The 22,022-nt window shown below is 41.0% G+C and overlaps 1 protein-coding gene across 10 annotated transcripts in view; it reads left to right on the top strand.

Annotated features, from left to right (window-relative positions):
- SEPTIN11 (septin 11) overlaps positions 1 to 22,022 on the top strand; it is an 86,151-nt gene that overhangs the window by 37,990 nt on the left and 26,139 nt on the right. For 7 of the 10 annotated variants that reach the window (XR_544991.2, XR_011538647.1, XM_008520822.2 and 4 more), the window contains exons 2-4: positions 4,247 to 4,361; positions 12,900 to 13,095; positions 20,541 to 20,727. Coding sequence is in view for 8 of the 10 variants with exons in the window: in XM_008520822.2 (XP_008519044.1) it covers positions 4,247 to 4,361; positions 12,900 to 13,095; positions 20,541 to 20,727 (498 nt within the window). In the remaining 2 variants the exon portion in view is untranslated. Of the gene's footprint in view, positions 1 to 844; positions 928 to 4,246; positions 4,362 to 12,899; positions 13,096 to 20,540; positions 20,728 to 22,022 lie in introns of those variants that run through there. The other 3 variants (XM_070614563.1, XM_070614562.1, XM_070614561.1) reach the window with 2 other exon arrangements.

The raw sequence follows: 22,022 nt of genomic DNA, 5'->3' as shown, positions 1-22,022 counted from the left end.
AGCTGGACGTTTGTTTCCCTGGTAGATTTGGGGAGCTCCAGCCTTCCTCAAGTGTGCCCCCATGAATTTCCCTACCCAAAAGCTACTTCTCCCCGCTCTGTCATCCCGTAGTTAAAGTCATAGTATTTATCACTTTCATCCTTCGTAGTATTACATTTAATTATGTCCTGTCTCTACTGCTACACTGTAAACCTTTTAAGGGCAAGAAGAGTGTTTATCAATGAGTAACAAAAGTAATATATTCTCGCTCCCTTAGTGCTTTGAGTAGTGAGTATTTTTGAAGGAACAAATAAATAATTGTATCCATATGGAGATGTTCTGAAAAGAGAAAATGAGATTATCATGTTAAAGACTGGTTATTTTATACCACAGAATTTAGTCATAACCCATTTCAAGTTGGAGTGGGCATAGAAATTATCCAGGTGTAAACCCTCCCTGGATAGATTAGCAAATGGGGGACTAAATCAGTTAAGGTCTCAAAGTTACTTACTTAGTGGCTTCATGTTGGCACTTTCATCTCAAAAATGGTTAAAACTAAACTTATTAGCTTCATGTGCCGTTGCTGCAAAAATCAAAGTCTGGTCTTGGCATCGCCACAACCAGTGAAAATACGTTTAGAGCTACTTGGGCAATTCTGATTCTTGACTTTTACCTCTTATGGTTGCCAAAGAATTACAGTTTTAGAGAATATGTGTTTTTCTATTTTAGTATATTGGATTTTTATAGCAGCTAAAATCATTGTGTTGTCTGGGGCCACCTGGGAACTTAGATCATCATGAGACAGCAGTGAGTAAGTGCAAGCGCTCTGGACTCTGGAACCTGACTTCCTGTGTTCACATTTCAGCTCCTCAGTTTGCTAGCTGTGCGACCTTGGGCAAGTTACTAACCTTCTGTGCCTCTGATTTCTCATCTGTAAATTGAGATTGGGTAAGAATAGTAACTACCTCATAAATTGTTAAGATAAACTAACTAGTTCATTCATGTTTAGGGCTTTTTCTGGAATATTGGAAATGGTCAATATATGTTAGCTGTTGTGGTGATGATCATGGAATATCAAATAGCTTGACCCGCCTTTATCCAATCATTATTTTCCTTTTATTGGTAAGGGGAATGTTTACTGAAATTGTCCCTGAGATTTCATAATAAAGACAATGATGGGGGTAAAATTTCAGTGGGATCTGGAAGGTGTGGATATGTAAGCCTTGGCTACAATCCAGATGGAGGAAATGGTATGAGTAACTCTGTTGGGGAGAAACCTGAGGTTGTCCCGGGAACAGTGAGGAATTCACTTTAACTGCAGGGTAAGGTGCTCCATGGGGAGAAGTGGGAGATTTGATAGGTAGAGAGATTTGGGTTTAGCCCCTGGAGGCCCTGAGATGGCAGGCCAACAAGTCTGGCTTGAGGGCCTTTGAGTACCGAGATCCTTTTGGCAGCAAGGCAGAGAGAGGAAGGATTAGAGAGAGTGGGATCGCGGCAAGAAGACCAATTGGAAGGCTGTTGAAGTAGTAGGAATAAAGAAGAGGAGGAGGGGGCATTGACAACACTGAAATTGATGCAGAGGGTGGGAGGGTGTCAAGCCTAGTCATGTGCCATTAACAGAAATAGGGGATTCTGGAGTAGGGGTGAGCTTGGCATAGAGGAATATGATTTCAGTTTTGTCAACATTGGTTTGAGGTACAGATGGGACAACCCAAGAGAACTGCCTCCTTGACAGAAATTCAGAACTGGTACACAGGCCAGGTGTTCGGTATGAGATAAAATTCTGAGAGTCATTTCCAGGTATGTGGTAGTGGTAAAGACATGAGAATATATGAGATTCTCTCAGACCAGGCCTTATAGACTCAAAACGACCCCATGTTCTTTGGATAGAGGTAGCCAAGGCATGAAGCATTAAACATGGTACCATAACATGCTGGAGTGTAGGAATTCAGTTCAGCTGCTACGTGTGAGTTAGAGCTCTTCTCACATTTCCTACAGTGCTGTACAGTTTCTAAGCCTGCTCATGAACCGAAGGGAGAACTTCTTATTTCCCTTTTCCCCATCACTTACTGATGGGCAATAATTCTCAGGATCCCTTTAATACTAGGCAGAGAATTAGGCTCAAATTATGGAATAAAAGTGGCATTCAAAATTTACATATTTTATATTACAAAGTTAGAAGACAGAGACTTTGACAACATAAATTTAAATTAAAAAAATTTTAAGACCACACTGTTTTTATAACCCTTCATTTTGTATGTGGTTTTCAGTGGGTATAAAAATACTCAGGGGGTGTGTGGGTGGTTTCTCGTGTTTTGGAAATGGTGAGAATATGAGATGCTGAGCACTGGGTTCTCGGATGAGAGCTATAATTACTAACTCTGCTTCTTTCCCAGGATTGGCTCATGGGTGGATATCTGAAACTAAAAACCCAACAATCCAGAATCCAGAGCAATAAACCACTCTTTCCTCCCCACCGGAAATTAAAAGAATTATTATGGCAGATAAGAGAGGGAATGTAGGATGATGGTTCTTCCTTGCTTCGTCTCCTTTCATGCCATTCGCTGACTGTTCAAGCCAGTCATGTAGCTGAAATGAAGGCTGATGTGATGGCTTCTCCTAGCCTGATACTCAACAGCCACTGCACAGCTGTGATGGAAAGAGTTCTAAATATAACCCAGACTCATTTCAAATTCTCTTCCCCCAAGTCTTGACGGATGTGGTGAATACCATAAAAATACTTGCTGTCTGAACTTTTGAGGCATCTGAAGAGGAAGAGGCAGGTAGTAGAATTAGGGCCATGTGGTGTTGTTGGGAGGCCTGGCTGGCCACCAGGACTGCTGCCCACTGGGGCCTGCTCCCGAAGCTGTTTGGTGAGCTGTCGACCATGCCATCCTGTTCAAGGATAAGTGCCGACTCTTGAGTCTCATATTCACTGTTGGCAGGTTTCAAGGAAGCTATTCATAGACGAGGCATCTGTTCTCTGTCCCATTGACCTCAAACCTGCAGCTGCCACCATGGTATTTGGGCACTGTGGTGGTTTTTAGTCTTATTTCACAGAATCAGAATTTTAAAGCTGGCAAGGACCTCAGACGTTATATTCATAAAGCATTCCATTAAAATCACTACATTTAGGGAGTCTCATTTCTCTGCCTATATAGTGACCATAGAGATTTGGAAATGGAGCCTCAGGCCTTGATTATTAAAAAACTCTCATCATGATGTAACCCAAATAGGAGGATAATGAAAACCAGTTTTTTAAAAAAATATTGACTAAGTGATCTTGTATGAAGCTTTTGCTTTTTTATTAAAAAATGAAAATTTGAGGCTCATTTTCTCACCAAATTTCGGTATTTTGAGTATAAATTTCATTGGCAACACAACCAGGATACCAGGTGTCTTGTTTTCAAACAGGCTTTCAACATCTAGTTTCTGGAATGCCAAACCATAGCTGTGGTATTGTCATTAAGACCATAGCTAACCTCTGTTTTCCTGGGAAAGAAAGGTTTCACAGATTATCTCCAACATTCATGGGATGTGTTCAAAGTTGTGGAGGCAGTCAGCACCATCTTATAAAACTGATACGTGACCCAACTTTTTCCATGTGTGATAACTACCTTACCCCAGTCTTCTTCCGTAAACTCGGAGAAGGCTGGGTGAGTGCAGAACCTGTGCTAGGAGCTGTGCAGGCGAGAGCAGAGAAGCCCCAAGAAGCCCGTACAGCTAACGGAAGAGATGGGACCAATTCGTGTGCTGAGTACTTTTAAACATGTTGCATTACAGTGGTTACAGAATTTCCTTAATTGTAACACATATGTATCCTCTACTGTGAGCTTCCGGAAACTCCTTCATGTCGCTGGAATAGTGTTACTTATTTTTCACTCTGGGTTCAAAGTAAACTGAAAGCTTTTCTTGAGTGCTGGAAGCTATCAAAATGGTTGGAGTTTTTAATGTCACTTACCGCATATCTGAAATAGCCACCTCTAGAAGCTCAGCTTTCCCTGGACTGGTACACTTGGAACAGGGAATGAGATGCCTTGGGAGGTGGTCTGCTTTGCGAGTCAGTGTGATTGTGTGGGAAGAGCGTGGCTTGGGAGTTGTTAGCACTTCCAGTTGTGTAGAAGCCAGGGGAGGGCGTGGGTACAGAGGGAATCTCCTTTTTCCATGCGTGTCAAGAAGAGAGGAAGGAGAGGGTAATGTCTGTAATGTGTGATACGCAGGTGGCATGGTTCATGGATTCTCAAACATTTCCCCTTTGAAATTCCAGAATGAAGAGCTTCGAAACTTGTCCCTTTCTGGCCATGTTGGGTTTGACAGTCTCCCTGACCAGCTGGTCAACAAGTCTACTTCTCAAGGATTCTGTTTCAACATCCTATGTGTTGGTAAGTGACTTACCACTTGCTGCCGAGCAAGGAGTCTGACCCATAGGTGTTGGCAGGTGACTGTCAGAGGAGCACATTTCAGGGAAATTAGGAGAATGATATTTTTACTCTTTTTCCATGAGTAAAGCAGGGCAATAATACCCATACTCTATATGTCACACAGTTTGAGACTTGTAATTGGGTAAATGCTTTGTAAGCTTTGTGTGTCACATAGTCAAACAAGTGATCAGTTTAATATTTTTGTTAAAACACATTTTAATTTTTGGTGGGGGAGGGACTTAGACCCTAACTAGACTACAGGAAGTTGAAAGAAGGAACTGAGATGTACGCACATGATAAGATCACTGAGAAGCATTTTAAGAATTTGTTTCTAGAGTCTCTGACTACACTGCAATAGTAACCTCCACTGAAGTCTTTTTAAAGATGTGCTGCCTGAAATTGCTTTGCTTTAATAAACTTATAGTGTTTAAAATTTTTGCTTTTAGAGCAAAAGACAATTTAAAATTCTATTTTATATTTGAAATAAATTTTATACCTGAATTATCAAATTAAACTTTTGTCCTTAAATTGGAATCTAAAGTTGACCTTTGTTTATTCCTGGTAGATAAATGGAAAGGCCAAAGAGACCTGATTTATCTGCATCCTCAGTATGTTTTATTCATACCCTTTAAATGTTATGCGTTAGTCTACGCCTCTAGCCTTTGGTATTTTTCTTCTTCTCTCTGGCCATATCCTTTTTAAATTAAAGAGAGGAAAGCAGAAAAGAAGGTGGGGGAAAAAAGAGGAAGGTAGAAATATAAATCTCCTGTTGTTCTGAAGCAGAAATGTCCCTGGAATGTTATGGATAATGGCCTTTCCCTCACCTCTCTGTCACTCTTGATGCGTGACTTGCTATGCTGCTGTGCAGCAGTGACATTGCCATCATCCTCGGGGCATATACTTCTGAGACAGACCAAGAGGAATTCTATACGCAGCCAAGTGGATCGTCCTTCCCCTAAAGCTTGGCAGAATGTACCAGACTTACTTCTCTTTTCCAAGTAAAATGAAGTGAATTTAGAAAAGGTGTGTGTTTAATGCAAGAACCACTATTTTTTAATTTGTTAGTTATTGGGAGGAGGGGCAGATATTTTCCTTTTTGAAAAACCTTGTGAGGAACATATTGAATGTAGCCTCTGCCCTGGGCGTCGGTTGGTGGAGGGCCACAGCTGACTGTGCACTAGCCCAGCTTGCCCTCTGGCATTATGTCTTAAGCACTGGGTAAGACAGTGACTGGAGAGAAACTTGACCAAAGCAGCCAGCTCTCATGCTTTTCCCTTTTCCCTACATGAAGCCATTTAAAATTCAGCAGGGGCCCTCCTGAATGGCAGCTAGTTCTAGCGTGGCATAAATGAGTTGTCTTTTCTCTTACGTAAATGCTCACTGCAGAGCAGGGCAAGTCTTCATTAGCATAGCAATTTGTTGGCAATTTGTTGATTTTTCTATTGAAAGTGTGCTAAATTGTAGGCCAATTACTATTCTGGCTTCTCTTCCCTGCCTCCCCCAGCCCTGTCTGTGAAATCAGCTTCAAGAACACATGTGACAGTTATGTCACAGCCCCTGCAAGTAGGGTAGAGCTTCCAGGGGATTGGGCTTGCTCGAAGGACCTGGTTTGACCTGGTATGTGGTGTGCAGTCGAGTATGTTGGCTCATTGGCTGACCCCTTGTGTTAAATAACACAATTATGATGCTAGTTGGAATTCCTAGCAAGTCACATCCATGCTGCCCTGTTGGATTTGTAAAGCAGCTGCTATTCTGACTTTCCTGGGTGGGTGATGATACCTATGACTATTAGATTTTTATTCTGGTTCCATTCCTAAACATGTTGAAAATTAGTTTTTCAAACTAATTAAAATAATACATTTGTTGTTAAAAAAAAATTATAACCCCTCCCTTTTCTTTTCCCACTCTCATTTCCATGGAGTCCTTCCAGAAACTCTCTACATCTTTCTGTACTTGGAAATTATTTTCAGTGGCTTGAAACTCCAATGTATTATCTTACAGTTCTGTGGAAGTCCCACATGTGTCTCACCAGGCTAAGATCGAGGCACAGAGCTGCATTCCTTCGTGGAAGCTCCAGGGGAGAATCCATTCCCTTGCCTTTTCCAGCTTCTAGAGGCTCTTGCATTCCTGGGCTCTTGGACCCTTTTCTCCATCTTGAAACCTAGTAATGTTGCATTTCTCTGAATGTTTTTATGTTGGGAAAATTTCCATAGAGAATTGCAGAAATCCAATTTAAACTCAGTTAAGACTCTTCCTCAACCCCAAAACACACTAAAAAGGCAATATAGTGAATCACGTGATTATGAACACTTGGCTCTGAAGATTCAAAGAATTCTTGATCCCACTTGCTTCTGCTTGGCTTCATGTTCTGGCTTTTTCTTCATGGAGATAGCATGGCCTCCAGCAGTGTTGGCAGTTTAGCAACTCCCAGAGGAAGAATAAGCCATTCCTGACAAGTTTCACTGAACAGTCACAGGATGTCTCTGATTGACCAGGGCTGAGTCACATGCCCATTCAGGGTGGGAGATGGGGTTAGTCTACCCCAAAACACAAGAGGTTCCCTATAGGAAAGACAACCTGATCAGAAAGGAGACTGGGCGTGGGAGAGACAGCCTGGACAGATAGAAACTGCTCCCTCACAATTACATAACTATTTTTGTTTTGGTTTTACACAAATGAGATCATGCTGTTCATATTCTTCTGCATTTTATTTTTATTTTTATTTTTTTACTCCACAGTAAGTCCTGGCTATCCTTCCGTGCCAGTATATCTAGCTGTCCAGGGTCTTTTCTAGAACTCTCTGGAGCCCTTTGGTTGGAGCCAGCATTAGCTCTTTGGGAGACCGGGGTGTCAGCATGAAGTATTCGGCATACCTATTCTCAGAGGGTAGAATACATCAGATCCCTTTACCACAAATACTTTATAGCAAAATGTCCGTGTAAGAAAACAACGCTCACTTTCAATTAATGGTCCATCTATTTTTAAAATAAGAGTCTATGAAAGCGCATTTTAGTTAATCAAAACATTTTGACAGCCACTTAGAGGAGTAGGTGTCGTATTTAAGAGTATCCATGATACTTTCTTTTCTCCTTGTCATCCTACTGTCCATTTGTATTTTTACATAGTATGAGTGTATGTAGTGTTTATAGCATCATTACTTTATTTTAATGAGATAAATATGGAAGGAAAGAGAGGACTTTTAAAAAAAAATTATGATCCTAGTAAGGAAACTGATGATGTTTATCAAAAAGGTCTTAGAATCATAATTTTGTTTTGTGGTAAGAGCCTATAATTTGCAAACAGAGGAAACCAATCAGGGCAGAAACTAATCCTGGCACAAGCTTAGTCTGGTTTTAGAGGCACTGAATTAAATGTCTGGTATTAGATGGCATCTCCACTGAGTCCTGGAAAGAAGGAATAAAGAGAGGGAGACTAGTGTTCACTTAACCGCAAAGAGAATTCTTGATGCCAAATCGGGAACCAGAACCTCCAGGAGTTCATGGTCTCCCACTCTCCATCCTGCTTACAACACACTAAATCACCCCCAAAGCTGCACTGTAGTTTAAATAAAAGCTTTTCTTACCCATGCTCTATTTCTCCAGACAATCTAAATTAGTATTCAGCTTTTCTTCACAATTTTAGATTTATATATCTTTCTCATTCCTTTTACAAAATGACGCAAGCTCTGTAAGAAACTTAAGCACTGTGTGTCAATTCTTTATGCATATACAAAGATGGATAAAATACTGCAACATCCCTGCTTTTGAAGAGGAATCAATTCAATAGGGTCAAAGTAAATTAATAATACATTCTGAAAATAGAAATTTTTAAAAATAATTCATCCATAATTGTTTTGAGGGGATGACAGAAGAGGAATAGAAAACAAATAAGTTTAAGATCATTTTAGCCAACGCTTTGTGTCAACATAAACTTTGAAATTTCACAGTCAAATCTTAAACATTTCTATCCCATCTTGCTTTTCCAGGAAAGGATATGAAGTGGTTTACAGGGTGAAATCAATGAGTAAATGAATAAAGATAAAATTAACCCCAGAAAATAAAGTGAAGCCAGGGATAGAGTCAGAACTCAAAGCCATCAGGCCTGCCTGTAGCAATTAATTCCATCAGGAAGACATCTGTCTGTCAGCTGGTGGTCAAAGCATGGAGGAAATCCATTCATTCAACAGATACTTACTGAACACATATTATGTGCCAAACACAAGGTATAGTTTAACAATGACAGATTTAGATATCTATAAAGTAAAAACAAAATAGTTGCTCCAAATGAAACACAGTTTCACCTGGGACATTTTCAGAAAAAGAGATGGTGGATGTCACTGAATCGAGGTCTGGACTCTTGAGCATCCCCTGATCAGTGCAGTCGATCTGTGCAATGCCAAGTGTCGCATGCTATTCTTTCAAGTCCCTCATGCAGGCTGGTGGTATTAGCCAAAGCGTGTTTCATCAAAGGCAATTCTATGAGGAGTTAAAACAACAGAGCTTAGGTGCATAGCTCTCTGATTATCTGGCTCCACCCAAGAATAAAATCTAGACCAGATTGGGGAGGCAGGCAGGCCTTCTTGCACAGTTACTGGGATAGTTATCCAAGTAGCCAGTCTTGGCAATCAGAGTAAAAGATGCTGAATCATAGATCAACTATTTGATCAGTCTACAATTACCTTCTAATTAATAACACAATCCTTCTGGGTTTTTGTTGTTCTTGTTGTTTATGTCCAACTTAGAGCTTGTGGTTTAAATAAGCCTGAGAATAGAATGGGAGAAGTAGGACAGCTTTCCACCGTGATGCGGTGTCATGTTCACCGGCATTGGCGGGAGAAGGAAAAACAGAAGCCACAGATGGCGCTTCAAGAGTAATCTCTAATTATGCTAACAACTGAGTGTTCAGGCACATGAATTTATAGCAATAAACAAACTCTGAAAAATCTACCAAAGTGACACATCTCAGTATAAGTTATCGCCAGGATCATTTTTCTTTTCTCTTAGCTTTTAATAAATGCCTACTCTGATCAGATACTCTGCAAGGGAGTTCTGAAGTGCTTCCAAGTGGGTGTTAGTCATTAATTTTCTCAAAATATTATTATTGTTCTTTGGTTTGAATTGGAACCTATGCCTAGTAGTCTTTCATTTACTCAGTTAGAAAGAAGCCTTTTTGCTCTTGTGGGTCCCCAGAAGTAAAGAATGTGCCCTACTTTCTGAGGCTGGAGAGAGGCCTCAAAAACTAATGCATTGAAAAGCTCCCCTCCTTCTCTAATTCCTTTTATTCCAAAAGCTGTCATTTCTTCCCGTACCGCTGTGGTCAATCACACTGCTGCTAGAGTGGCTGTGTCTCCTTACGGCTCCTAAAAGCACCGGGCATGGAAATGGAAAGCAAAACATCCCCAAATTTAGAGGAACAGTGGTTTTCCAACCCATTGATGAACCCTGTACTGGAAGTAGGGGCTGGAGTGCTAGTTGTTCATAATTTCCACCTTAATGTAAATGATAATTAGAATTAACTTGTCTTTAAAAAAAAAAAAAAAAAAAGCCGGCACCATGGTGTTCTGATTCACATGTGCTTTACTAAATCTCAACCGTGTGAAATGGGATGGTCATTTCGGTCCTGTCCAGGTAACCTAGAATCCTTGCCCTGTAAACTTTTTGCTGTTTTTAGGGAAAGAGATGAAAGTTAAATGGGTCATTTTCTATTGAGAAGACCTAATAAGGTGGTTCTGCTGTGGTCCCTTTGTCCGTGTTCCGAAAATAGGTAAATCCTGAAAAGAAGTTTGCTGTTCTTGAGAACGTTACACATGTAGCAGTACTTAAAATGACTCCAGAGCCTTCAGTATTGAATTGCCTACCAGACTGTAAATATCTTAAGGGTGAGAACTCTGTTTTGTTTCTGTATCCATTACATAGTAAGTTTGTTTTGCTCAAAGTTATTTTTGTTGAGCCATGAATCATGGATATGAGCTTATTGAGCTCCATCACATTAGGGAGCAGAGACTAGTGTAGATTTCTTTTGTTGATGGACCTTTTTTGTAAGAATATTCAGGAAAATAAGGAAGACAGGAAACAGTCTCAACTATCACCCATCCAGACTTCATGGAGGTCTGGGATGACATTCAGGATATTACAGAAGTTCAAGCAATGCCAGTTGTCTGTCGGTATTCAGCATTTTATCTCCAGCACCTATGCTTGTGACATAGTAAGTACTTAAGTATAATTAATGAATAAATTTGATAATAAGCTCTACTGTATCTCTCTGCTCTCTTTCTGCTATATTCCCAGCTAATGGTCTATCAACATGTCTTCTATTTACTTATAGCCTCTGCTGCCTCATGGCTTCTGCTCGTTGACTTCTCTCTGTGTATCTTTTCTTTTTCATGACGTCGCCTTGTGTGCAGATTGTATATCTCTCATTCAAATTCCCAAAGAGAAAAGCTCTGATTGGATAGACAAGTTACTGTCCAGTATGGAGCACTTTCCCAGAGCATAATGCTTAGGCTTAAATGGGTGCTTTTGGTCAGGGGGCTAGCCCTGGTCCAGTTACCTGTGGTCACTAGCAAGGTCACAGGGAGTAAAGTATGGTCTTGCTCATAAGAGATATGTGGTTATGGCAGACACTTAGAATATTGTTCCCTTAATGATAAATTAGAGTCTGATTGGTATTCAGTCATGTTCCAGGTCAGATTCTAAACTATGGGAAAATAGCATTTCAGGCTAGTTCATTACCGTATTCCCAGAACGTGGCACAGAGCTTGGCACACAGTAGGCACTGGAAAAATACCGGCTGAATGAAGCCTCATGAAGGAGGACATTCTTTGATCTTAGATGTGTCAGGGGCCCAATGGGCAAGGTTAAAGAAAAAGGCCAATGTACTTGAACAACTTTTGTCCTATAAGTGAATCATTGTAGTCAGTGGCAAACCACATAAGGCTTCTAATTAGAGAAAGCTCAGATCCAGAAAGAGTCCAACCTGCTCTACTTTTGCATGATGTTGGAGAGCAGTGAGCAATACAGAACTTCTAATTAGGAAGTGGATTTTGTCATTACACTGGGAGAGTTGCCCTAAGGCTACAAATCCCAGAACTCTTTGTCCCATGAAATTGTTACCATCCTGAAAGTCATTATAGCAATCCTGTAGAAAAGGCACTGTTCCTGGGAACATCATGGGATTGAGATTTGTTGAAAGGGCTGCACTATATGGCCATATTTAAATTGAGCTAGAAGTCTAATTGGGAGATTTTCCAGATTAAAAAAAAAAGGCATCCCTTTGGATAATATTTGTTGATTTCTACCTCCCTCTTTCCACCATCACACACTCAACCACGACTTGTGACAAGGGTCTTTCTCATTGCTAACTATTTTTGACTCAACATAAGAATTAGTGTTGTGAAAGATTTTATTGGTCTTATTTCGAACTTAAACCAAAGTTCTCCATGGCTCCACATTTGAATCTTACCATTTGTTTGGTGTAGTGGTGCCAGTACCTGTCACTCTGCTTTGCATATGTTAGGGCCTCAGTAAACAATTACTGACTTGAATTATCAATGTGAATTAATAAGGCCATTGTTGCAGGTCATTTAATATCATTTAATTTCATTGTCACAGACATCACCCTGAAACTGGGAAAACTAACGAACATTTGCCATCTTGACTTCAGCTGAATAGGAAAGTAAAAATGGAGATAATATGGAGGATTCTCCCAGACTGATAAGTGTAACTGGGAAATATGAGGCAGTCAGTTTTCTCAGTAATAGTGAAGTCAGGATGCTGTGTCAGTCGAGTATAGTTGTTAGAACCCTGGCTTTGCCACTTAATGTGACTTTAGGCGAGTTACTTAAACCTTATCTAAGCCTTAATGTGCCCTCTGTAAGAGGGAAGAAACAGTACCTATTTCACTGGGGCTGTAGCAGAGTTTAAATGAGATAATGCATTGAAGCTCTTGCCACAGGCCTGGCACAAAGTGAACACTCTGGGTTTGTTATTATTGCTGTCATCGTTGAGTGCTGTTTTGAAAAATGTAATTCTTTTCAACAACATTAGATGGTATCAGATAATTCAATATAAATGGAATCAGTCTGTTTTTCCTCTAGTAACAGAAACTCAGCAATATAGTTTTTTTTTTAAAAAAGTAATATAGTTTTACACACCAACCTTTAGGGGAGGAAGAGATACGGTTTATGTCTTTGTAATGTACAGACTGACCACAGGCAAGGTTACAGGTTCTGTTTCTCTATCCAATGGTAGGGAAGAGCATCTTGATCTGTTAAGTTCAAGATCTTTTCTGCTAAATCATTTCTGAAATTCATTCAGGCATTTCTAGGGAGGTCTTCCATAGATCACACATGGAAAGAACTATCTCTTTGTAGTGGGATTTCTGGTGATACTGACTTTTAAAAAAATTTTACGAACATGATTATGAAAAACTCCTGATGATGTAAACTAATATCTGAGAGGCATTGGCATGTTCTCTGATGTCTCCCTTGTGGTCGTGTAGGTGAGACAGGCATTGGCAAATCCACGTTAATGGACACTTTATTCAACACCAAATTTGAAAGTGACCCAGCTACTCACAACGAACCAGGTGTCCGGTTAAAAGCCAGAAGTTATGAGCTTCAGGAAAGCAATGTACGGCTGAAGTTAACCATCGTTGACACCGTGGGATTTGGAGACCAGATAAATAAAGATGACAGGTACGTCTTGGGATTTTGTGGGGATATAAATGGATGAGGAGACAGCAGGACCCGTCCCCGGGAAATGCAAAGACTAAATATTCACTAGTTGTGAGCCTTGGTCTTCTATCTCCTAAAAGATATGACATTCTTTTCCTCTGAGAAATTTTCTTAGAATATTCTTCCTTCAGGTCAGAATCAGCTATTGTCATTGATTTCAGCTAGTGGAAGCAGAAAAGAGATTTGTTAGAAGGAATAAGCCAGCTTATGGCATTTTTCCAGGAGACTCATAGAACCAGGTTTGGGGGCTTTCCCACCAGGAAAGGCAATCTGGAGAAACACCCCACAGGACAGTTAGCAGAGACCCCTGCACCAGCCACCTCATGGAGCTTGGTAACTGTGATGCTGGGGAGAGGCCCCTAGAACCGCCACCAAATCTGTCCCAGATAACCAATGCCTTTCCCATGTCTTGCGAGAAGAACCCTTTTCCCTGTTTGTGGCCTCTGCCTTGTGTTGCTCACTCCCTGCCTCCAGGTCTGGTATGGCTGCGTCTGCTTGGCAGAAAATAGACCACATTCAGAACACTAGCTGCAAGAGAGTCTGGGAAATGTAGTTTTTGGTTTTTTCAACTCTGCAAAATAAGAAGGCAGTAAAAAGCAAAAGGAGTTTGGAATGAGCATCTGCCACATGCGCCTAGCCTCTGAGGCAGGTTGGGATATCTGAGCTAATCCCCAAATTCTTATAGATATGAGTGAAAACTGAGAGTCATCGTGTTTTGCACAAGAAGCCACAACCCAGGATTTAGGATACCCCCATTGTAGTCTGGATTCTGCCAGTGACAAGCTATGGGACCGTGGCAATTTACTCCCTTTAAGGGAATTACACTAGATTTCCTCTGAAGTCTCTTCTAGTGTGATACTGTGTAGTCCTGTTCTTAGGTTAGATGCCTAAGGAAGGGCCTTGTGAAAGGCTAAGCCTGGAAGAGGGGTGTGGTAATAATAGGAGTTTTCCTGTATTCTGATGGCTTTGACAAAAGTAATATTAGCTCCTAAAATCCCAACGTGAAGAAAGCATTTTTATGGAAGATCAGTTGGAAAAATCTTAATTAATTTCTAGCCAGTGTGGGATCTTAATATTGATGCTAGTGCTGTGGCACGAGGCACTCTGAGTTCTTTGGTGAATTGTCTGGGTCTTCCTGAAGGCTGCTCAGAGTTGGGGAGCACACTGGGTGCAGAATGACCAAATTGAGTCTGAATAATGATTGTGGTTTCAGTCAAGCCTAATGAGGAATCCAGGTTGATTAGATTTAAGTTTCCTTCTCTATCCAGCGAGGGTTTGTTTGGCTAATTAGGTAATATATACAACAAACTTCTGTGTAGACGTAGAAGAAAGACATGTTTAACCTGCTTAAGAAATAAAATATTTTTTCAGAATTTTGGTCCAATAGTTTGTACGTAGATAGAAACTGCTAGCTCTAAGTCAATCTTATGTATTCATTCTAAACTGGTTTATATAATCTTGATGATCTAATTATAAAATAATATAGTAAGGGTTTTATTTTGATAAAACTCACATCCTCAATTTATAAAGCCAAGTAAATTTGGCTCTTTCCTCTGAATTGCTGTATGCCCTTATTTGAGGGAAGTTGTTAATCCCTAAAATTTCCTGGTATACACCCATATATTAATCTCAGTCCCCAAATATCGTTCACACTCCTTCTCAGGATCACCCATCCTATTCATCAATCTCAACTTCAAATGCCCTATGACTATTTAAATCTTATGTTCATTCTCAAAAGAAGTTTGAGGAAGTTAAAATAAAACTCCCAGGCCCAAAGATCATTCCATAAGGGGGCTTCCAGAGACATTTTTTTGTGTAGTTGACAGCTTTATGGGAATAAAACACCAAATCAATAAATTATGATATATTTGCTTAGGGCTCAGAAACTTCATTAGTGCCAGAGTTTTTTTTTTTTTCCATTTTCCTCAAAATTGGGTATGTTATATGCATGTGTTTTATAAAGAGGAACTCGAACCACTTTTATATAGAAATATATATTGCCTAGATACATTTTAACTATCCCTGATATATTTGAGCATCATAGTAATGACAGAGAAATATTTAATTTATTCTCTAGCTGAGCACTGAGCTCTATTTTATCTATAGAGCAATTTAAATGTTTGTCAGTAAACATTGTCCTGTAACAACAGGAGCAATTGTTGGATATAGTGAGAAAGATTTTATTTTGCATCTGTCAAAATGGACTATCTGTACATTGTGTTGGAGTGAGGGACAGCCAGGCTGTCCTGCAGCTGAGCAGTTGCTCTTAATTTATGGCCTCAATGCCAAGGAGCGATGGAGACATTACTGCCTGAAGGCTGTTTGTAATGCCTAGTGAAATAGACAAGAGAAAACCTAGCGACAAGAAAAAAAGAGCACAGGTGCATTGTGGGAGGCAGGGAGACCACTGGCGTCTCCTGGTCATTGCGCGATCGCAGTGCACCCTGGGAGCGTCGCGTATCTCCGCCTCCGATCTGCACAGGTTTCTCCCCGGGGTTAGGGATGCTTGTGCACTCCCTGATTGGAAGACAGCAACTGGGCCTTTTCAGGATCCCTTCTTGCAGGAATGAGAGCTGACTTCCAGCATCTTGCTGCTAAGATTCCATGTGCTGTTCCAGCTCAGAGTCAATGTCTCAGCACTGCCACTAAGTTGTTGCTTCTCCTCTGAATGGGACTGTCTCTCAGGCTGGTGGGTTTTCACTCCCGGTACTGAATAGCAGGTGCCCTATACGATGCCAATCCTCATGTTTGCAGCTGGAGGCCTCTTTAAGAAATTATCTGACTCATTTGGGTCAAATAATAGTTTCCAAGGAGACTTAGAAGAGAGGAAGTGTGATATTAACCTAACCTAGATACCAAATATTTTTTCTTCTGAAATTTCTTGACAGCTGTTGCATAACCTCTTTAAGCGGCATTTAGAACTCTGTGCCCCAGAAGGCATTGTTGACACTCTTGACTATAAACCACAATGATTATTATTTAAAATAGTTATTTAGACAGCCCGTGCTTCCATCCAAAAATTGGAAGTGGGATATGGATTTTTGCATTGATATGTAACCGTATGGGAAGGGATGTGGTGTTTCTTTAGACCCATGATTATTTTTACTACTTTGGGGATTAGGCAAGCTTTTCTGCCATCGGTGCAAGACTTCAAGAATGTCCCAGTTTGTTTATGTAGGCTTTGGACATGTCAGCATTCCTGCATCATTATCTGCCTGGGACCAGGCTAGCTAGAAGGAGGCAGGAAGAGACTGGTAAGATTTCCTGTTATGTTTAATAGCATGATTAACTCTTTGTGGTTTAAGACCTTCCCTGCTTTGCTGTCTGTCCTCATCAGTGAAGAAGGCAGGGGAGGTGTCTGGCCTAGTGATGCAGCAGTTAAGTTTGCACGTTGCACTTCAGAGGCCCGGGGTTCACCAGTTCGGATCCCAGGTGGAGACCTACACACTGCTTGTCAAGCCATGCTGTGGTAGGCATCCCACATATAAAGTAGAGGAAGATGGGCACAGATGTTAGCCCAGGGCCAATCTTCCTCAGCAAAAAAGAGGAGGATTGGTGGCAGATGTTAGCTCAGGGCTAATCTTCCTAAAAAAAAAAAAAAGAAGGAAAGGGGTCTGGAGAAGAAGGGAAACCAAGTTTTGCTGTAGAATTGGAAATAGAATAATTTGTTTGCCCCACATTTGGGAGATGGGAGAATGCATGTCAATGGCATATCACTAACTGTAATGATACTCAGCCCTGAAAAGCGTGGATGATTGAAATCCACTGAGAGAGAATCCAAACTCACAGATCTTTATCAGAGTTATAAAATGGTAGTGAAGTAGACTATTTGGTCTTTAAGCTCTATTCTTATCACACTTTCTGGTGGAGGTAGTTGAGAGATAAGGAAAACTAGCTTTGACTAACAGATAGCAAGGTAGAGAAAATATATGGTAGGCATCTGATCATATATAAAATGGAGAGTCAGTCCCTGAATGATGGCTTTGGCTATTTTGCAAGAATGATCAGTGGGTAGCTTGGGTAGATAGAAAACATTGTATAAAATTTTTCTGTCCATCAATTTTAGGGTCAACCTCTGTCATTTTATGGTGTTTTTTATGGCTGGAGATATATGAAAAAAATGAGTGGTGGGTAAAAAGGAATACCCCCATGTCTTAAAGGAAATTATGTGAAAGTGTACGGGCTAGATTTGATCTGCCCTCCCCTGCTTTCTTCTGCTGGATATGGTTACAATCCAGAGAACTTTGAATTGGCCAAACAGAATATAAATGGGTGTCCTTTCCGTAAGAATGGAAACTAGCAAAAAGCAAAATTGGGATTAAGCTTCTTTATCTTTATGACTGTGACTGTAGATAAGAAGTGGAAAGGAGTAGGAGAGAGGAGCAGAGAATTTGTTTAAAGGATTATGAAGGGGAGTACAAACCACTTGGCTGACTTGTTATTCATCAAGAAACTGTTTCATCAATGTAATTAAATCTTGAACACAGGGAATAGTGATTTTGGTAAATAGCTTTCCTGGAATACATTTCTTTTATTTGTTAATAATGATATAGAAGGTAAAATTGATGGGATTTCATGCTTGATTGTGTGTGGGAGGTCAGAGACGAGGTCTCTGGGTTGAATACCAGGGTTCTGGCTTGGTGGTGGATGGAGGTGCCGTTCACCGTGCTAAGGAACATAGGGGAGTGTGCGTTCGCGGGTCAGATGGAGTTTGATTTTGAACACATTTAGTTAGAAGAGCAAATGGAAATATCTGGTAAGTAGTTGGACGCATGGGTCTGAAACTTGGGTGAAAGATCTGAGTGGGAAGTAGAGATTTGTGAATCGTCATCAGATAGATGGTAAGTGAAACAAGAGAATAAATGGTCTTCCAGGGAGACCGCATAGAGGAAAAAGAAGGAGATTGAAAGACTGGCCAGAACTGTCTAACCGGGAGGCAGATGAAGCCTGAGATGTAAGAGGAGAACAAAAGATCTCTGGCTATATTGACTCCAGGGCAGAAAGCGTTCCTCACTGGAAAAGAAGAGATGTTATGCCTCCTGTAATCTTTGAGGATCAGAATCAAACCAGAAGCAAAAAGGGAAATTAACAGAAAGAAACAGACTTGGACCACTGTTGGGGAGGGGGTGCGGAGAACCTCTAAGTCAGGAACTGGGGAGGCAGGAAGGAATGGCTGCTTGTGAGCTGCTTTTCCTCTCCTTGGGGTGAAGAGGGTGCTGCGAAAGGACCCTGATTGCCCAAACACATTCTCAGTGTCAGGAGACGGAAGGGTCAGGCCCCGGGCTGACAGGGCATGGGTGGACCTCACTGCAGCGGCCTGGTCCACTTCCCTGCAGGGCAGGAGCTCAGTAGCTGAATGGTTACCCCGGAGCCAGGTGATTCTAAGTTCCTTTTTTTTTTTTTTCTCTCTCTTTTTTAAAGTCAGGCTTGCCTTTCTCTTATTTGTTGATTATATTATTTTTTGTTTATTATATCACTATGAAAGTGATATCTTACTTTTATGTGCTAGCCTTTTACATATATTTGCTCACTTATTTGTCATGATAGCTCTATGATATACTATATCAGATTTACCCATGAGGACATCGAGACACACAGGTTTAGTAACTTGCCCAAAATCACGTAGCTAGTAAGTTGTGGAGTTGGAGTTTGGTTTTAGGCGATCTGGTTTGAATCCATGCTTCTAACCACCATTCTATATGACTATCCTATAATAATAATGATCATTGCTATTGTTATGTAATACCTGCCAGTATTTTAAAATTGGAAAGCATAGAAGAATCTTACCGCTTGCTCATCCTTTCTATTGGAATTTATTGGGATTTCTGTTTTCATATTTAGAACTATTATTGCTGAGGCACATTCTACCTTTTCTTTAAATCTCTAGAGGGTTTGCTCAAATTGAATCAATGGCTTGTGATAAACCACCAAGGCAAAATATCATCAAAAACTTTTTTCTAGGGGCTGGCCCAGTGGCGCAGTGGTTAAGTGCACACGTTCCGCTTCTCGGCTGTTCGGGGTTCGCCGGTTCAGATCCCGAGTGCGGACATGGCACCGCTCGGCACACCATGTTGTGGTTGGCGTCCCACATATAAAGTAGAGAAAAATGGGCATGAATGTTAGCTCAGGGCCAGTCTTCTTCAGCAAAAAGAGGAGGATTGGCAGCAGTTAGCTCAGGGCTAATCTTCCTCAGAAAAAAAATTTTTTTTTTTGATTGCTTTTGGTTTTGGTCATAAATTTGATGTTTTGTTTTGTTTTTAGGTTTTTTTTTTTTTGTTTTTTTCTCTTAGGGCATTCTCTTAGTGTTGTCATCGTTATAAAAGATTTATAGTTCCCTTTCAAGAATTTCAGTTTAATTTATGGGTCAGGGAGTTGAGTGTTGAAAGGTTTTTATTTTTCTTAAAGCTTAAATCATTCCCCAGCAAGGTGGTAAGTTTGGGGAGAGTTAACTCATTGCATCCCTAAGAGACCAGTCTCATTGCTGCTGACACTGACTTCTGAGCAGTCCCCTTGGAGACCTGAAAGGGTTCATGGCTTTTCCACGGTGACCTAATGTCACGTTCATCCCTGGAGAACATGTGGTTTATTGAATATGTATTCCTAATATGCTCCTAATGCTTGTGTTTATGGTCAGTTAATAGAATCATACCTAATTATCCAAAACAGATTTGAATTACGATTTGGTGAGAAGAGAGGGTTACAGAGTTTACCTTCAAATCATAGAATTTTAGAATCGGAAGGAATCTTTAAGATCAAAATAGTGCAGTCACTTCAGTTGATGGATGAAGTTATGGAATGTGCACAGGGCTTTATGAGAGCACAGATTCCTCGTCTCTGGAGGCACAGGGCAAAGCACTGGGGAAGAGCTCCCAGCAGGTGGTGAGGCCGTATCCTGAAATCACAGACAGTTTCATTTTGTGCATCAATGCAGTCAGTTGGTAGAGCCCGTCAGAGTCACTTCACTGGGACAGATTTTGAGGCTCAGTTTTGGCCCAGCAGGAAAGAATGCCACAACCTCTTAGCAGTATCTTCATGGGTGCCGTGGGGGCAGTGACAGCGTGCTCCACATATGTATAATCTGTTTCAAAGGATGAATGTTAGCCAGGAGAATAGAAAGAAGACTGTTCCAGCTAGGGGCAGGTGAGAACTTGCTGGGTGGGGCCGCTCCACGGGCTGGTGCCTTGCTGGGGCAGAAAGGCAGGGAGGGAGGGGGAGAGACGAGCCTGGAGAAATGCCGGAAGGCATGGGGTGCCGAGGTGAGGAGCTTGGGCTTTAGCTCTTAGGGAAGAGGGAGCCACTGAAGACTGTTCTGGAGGACTGTGCCACGCTGAACTGAGAAAGAGGTTTGAGACGAGAAACATGCTGCTTTGAAAATGTGTTTTTAAAAACCTTCTTCTGCATTCTAGCTATAAGCCGATAGTGGAATATATTGATGCCCAATTTGAGGCCTACTTGCAAGAGGAACTGAAGATCAAACGTTCTCTCTTCAACTACCACGACACCAGGATCCACGCGTGCCTCTACTTCATTGCCCCTACTGGACATTCTCTGAAGTCCCTGGACCTGGTCACCATGAAAAAGCTCGACAGTAAGGTACTCACTGCTGCTCTGCTTACCATCCACCCTTCTTTTAGCTCCCCTTTATCCCAAGGCCCCAGTTTATTCTCTGCTCTCAGTGTACTTTGGTTTTTTGTTTTGTTTTATTCTAAAAACACTTTTTAGAGCAGTTTTAGGTTCAAAGCAAAATTAAGAGGGAGGTACAGGGATTTCCCATATACCCCCTGCCCCCACACATGCACAGCCTCCCCCATTATCAACGTCCCCCACCAGAGTGGTACATTTGTTCTAATGTTGATACATCATAATCATCCAGAGTCCATATTCCACATGAGGGTTCACTCTATGTTGTGCATTCTGTGGATTTAAAGACAAATTTATAGTGACGTGATCCATCGTTACAGTGTCCACCAGAGCAGGTTCACTGCCCCAAGAATCCTCTGTGTTCCACCTGCTCATCCCTCCCCCGCCCCCAAGCCCATAATTGTTTTTTTCTGGTTTATAGAACCATAGGGTTTAGCACTTTGAGAAAAATGCTTCAAAACCTCTCTGGATGTTAGGATACAACAAAACAAAACAAATAAACAAAACCACATAGCTTGTTGCGAAGTATTTTTAGCTCTTAAATTAGCACCAGTGTATGTTCTGTTGAAGGTTGGGGATTATGTAGTGGAGACACCTAAGCGGTCATAGGAAGGGTTAAATTTGGGGAGATTGAACTATAATTCATGATTGATTTTCTTAAAAACTTTCTTTAAATCTCTCTCTGAAAGGTTTTTAGAGGTTTGGTTTTAATTTGAAATTTAGAATGAAAAAAAAAAAAACTCAATTTTTTTTCTATGTAATAAGGATGGTCGAGCTTCTTAGATTTTAAAACCGAACTGCACCCGTGTGTTCAACAGAAGGAAAGTCTGAGTTCCAGTTTGACCTCTGAGCTTTCCACTTTTATAACCTCTCTGTAACTACATGTGGAGGAAGAGCCTGATAAGTCTGATAACATTTGGTGATCTGCTTCACAATTAATTTGATTTTCCATTTTGAAAGAAGTGGAAGACAATACATTCTGAAATAAGGAAGCAGCCAATGGCAACAAGAACCACCACAAAATTAAGCTCTGGTATTTTCTCTTCGATTCTAACCTCCTTTTGAGTTCAATAAAATGTCTTCTCATCTTTAGAGGGCTTTGCTGGTGATATTTTCTGTCCAAACAACACTGATTAAAAGATGCTTTCTCTCCAGAGGGACACAATAGTGAGAGAACGCTGAGAAGATCAGCCTATCCCCAGGGCCTCTGTCTGAACCGGCCTACAAAGGGCCTGCAGTGGCTGAGG

This window comes from Equus przewalskii, chromosome 3, assembly GCF_037783145.1.
Source record: "Equus przewalskii isolate Varuska chromosome 3, EquPr2, whole genome shotgun sequence".
Classification (NCBI taxonomy): Eukaryota; Metazoa; Chordata; class Mammalia; order Perissodactyla; family Equidae; genus Equus; species Equus przewalskii.
This window is presented reverse-complemented; position numbering and strand designations above follow the sequence as displayed.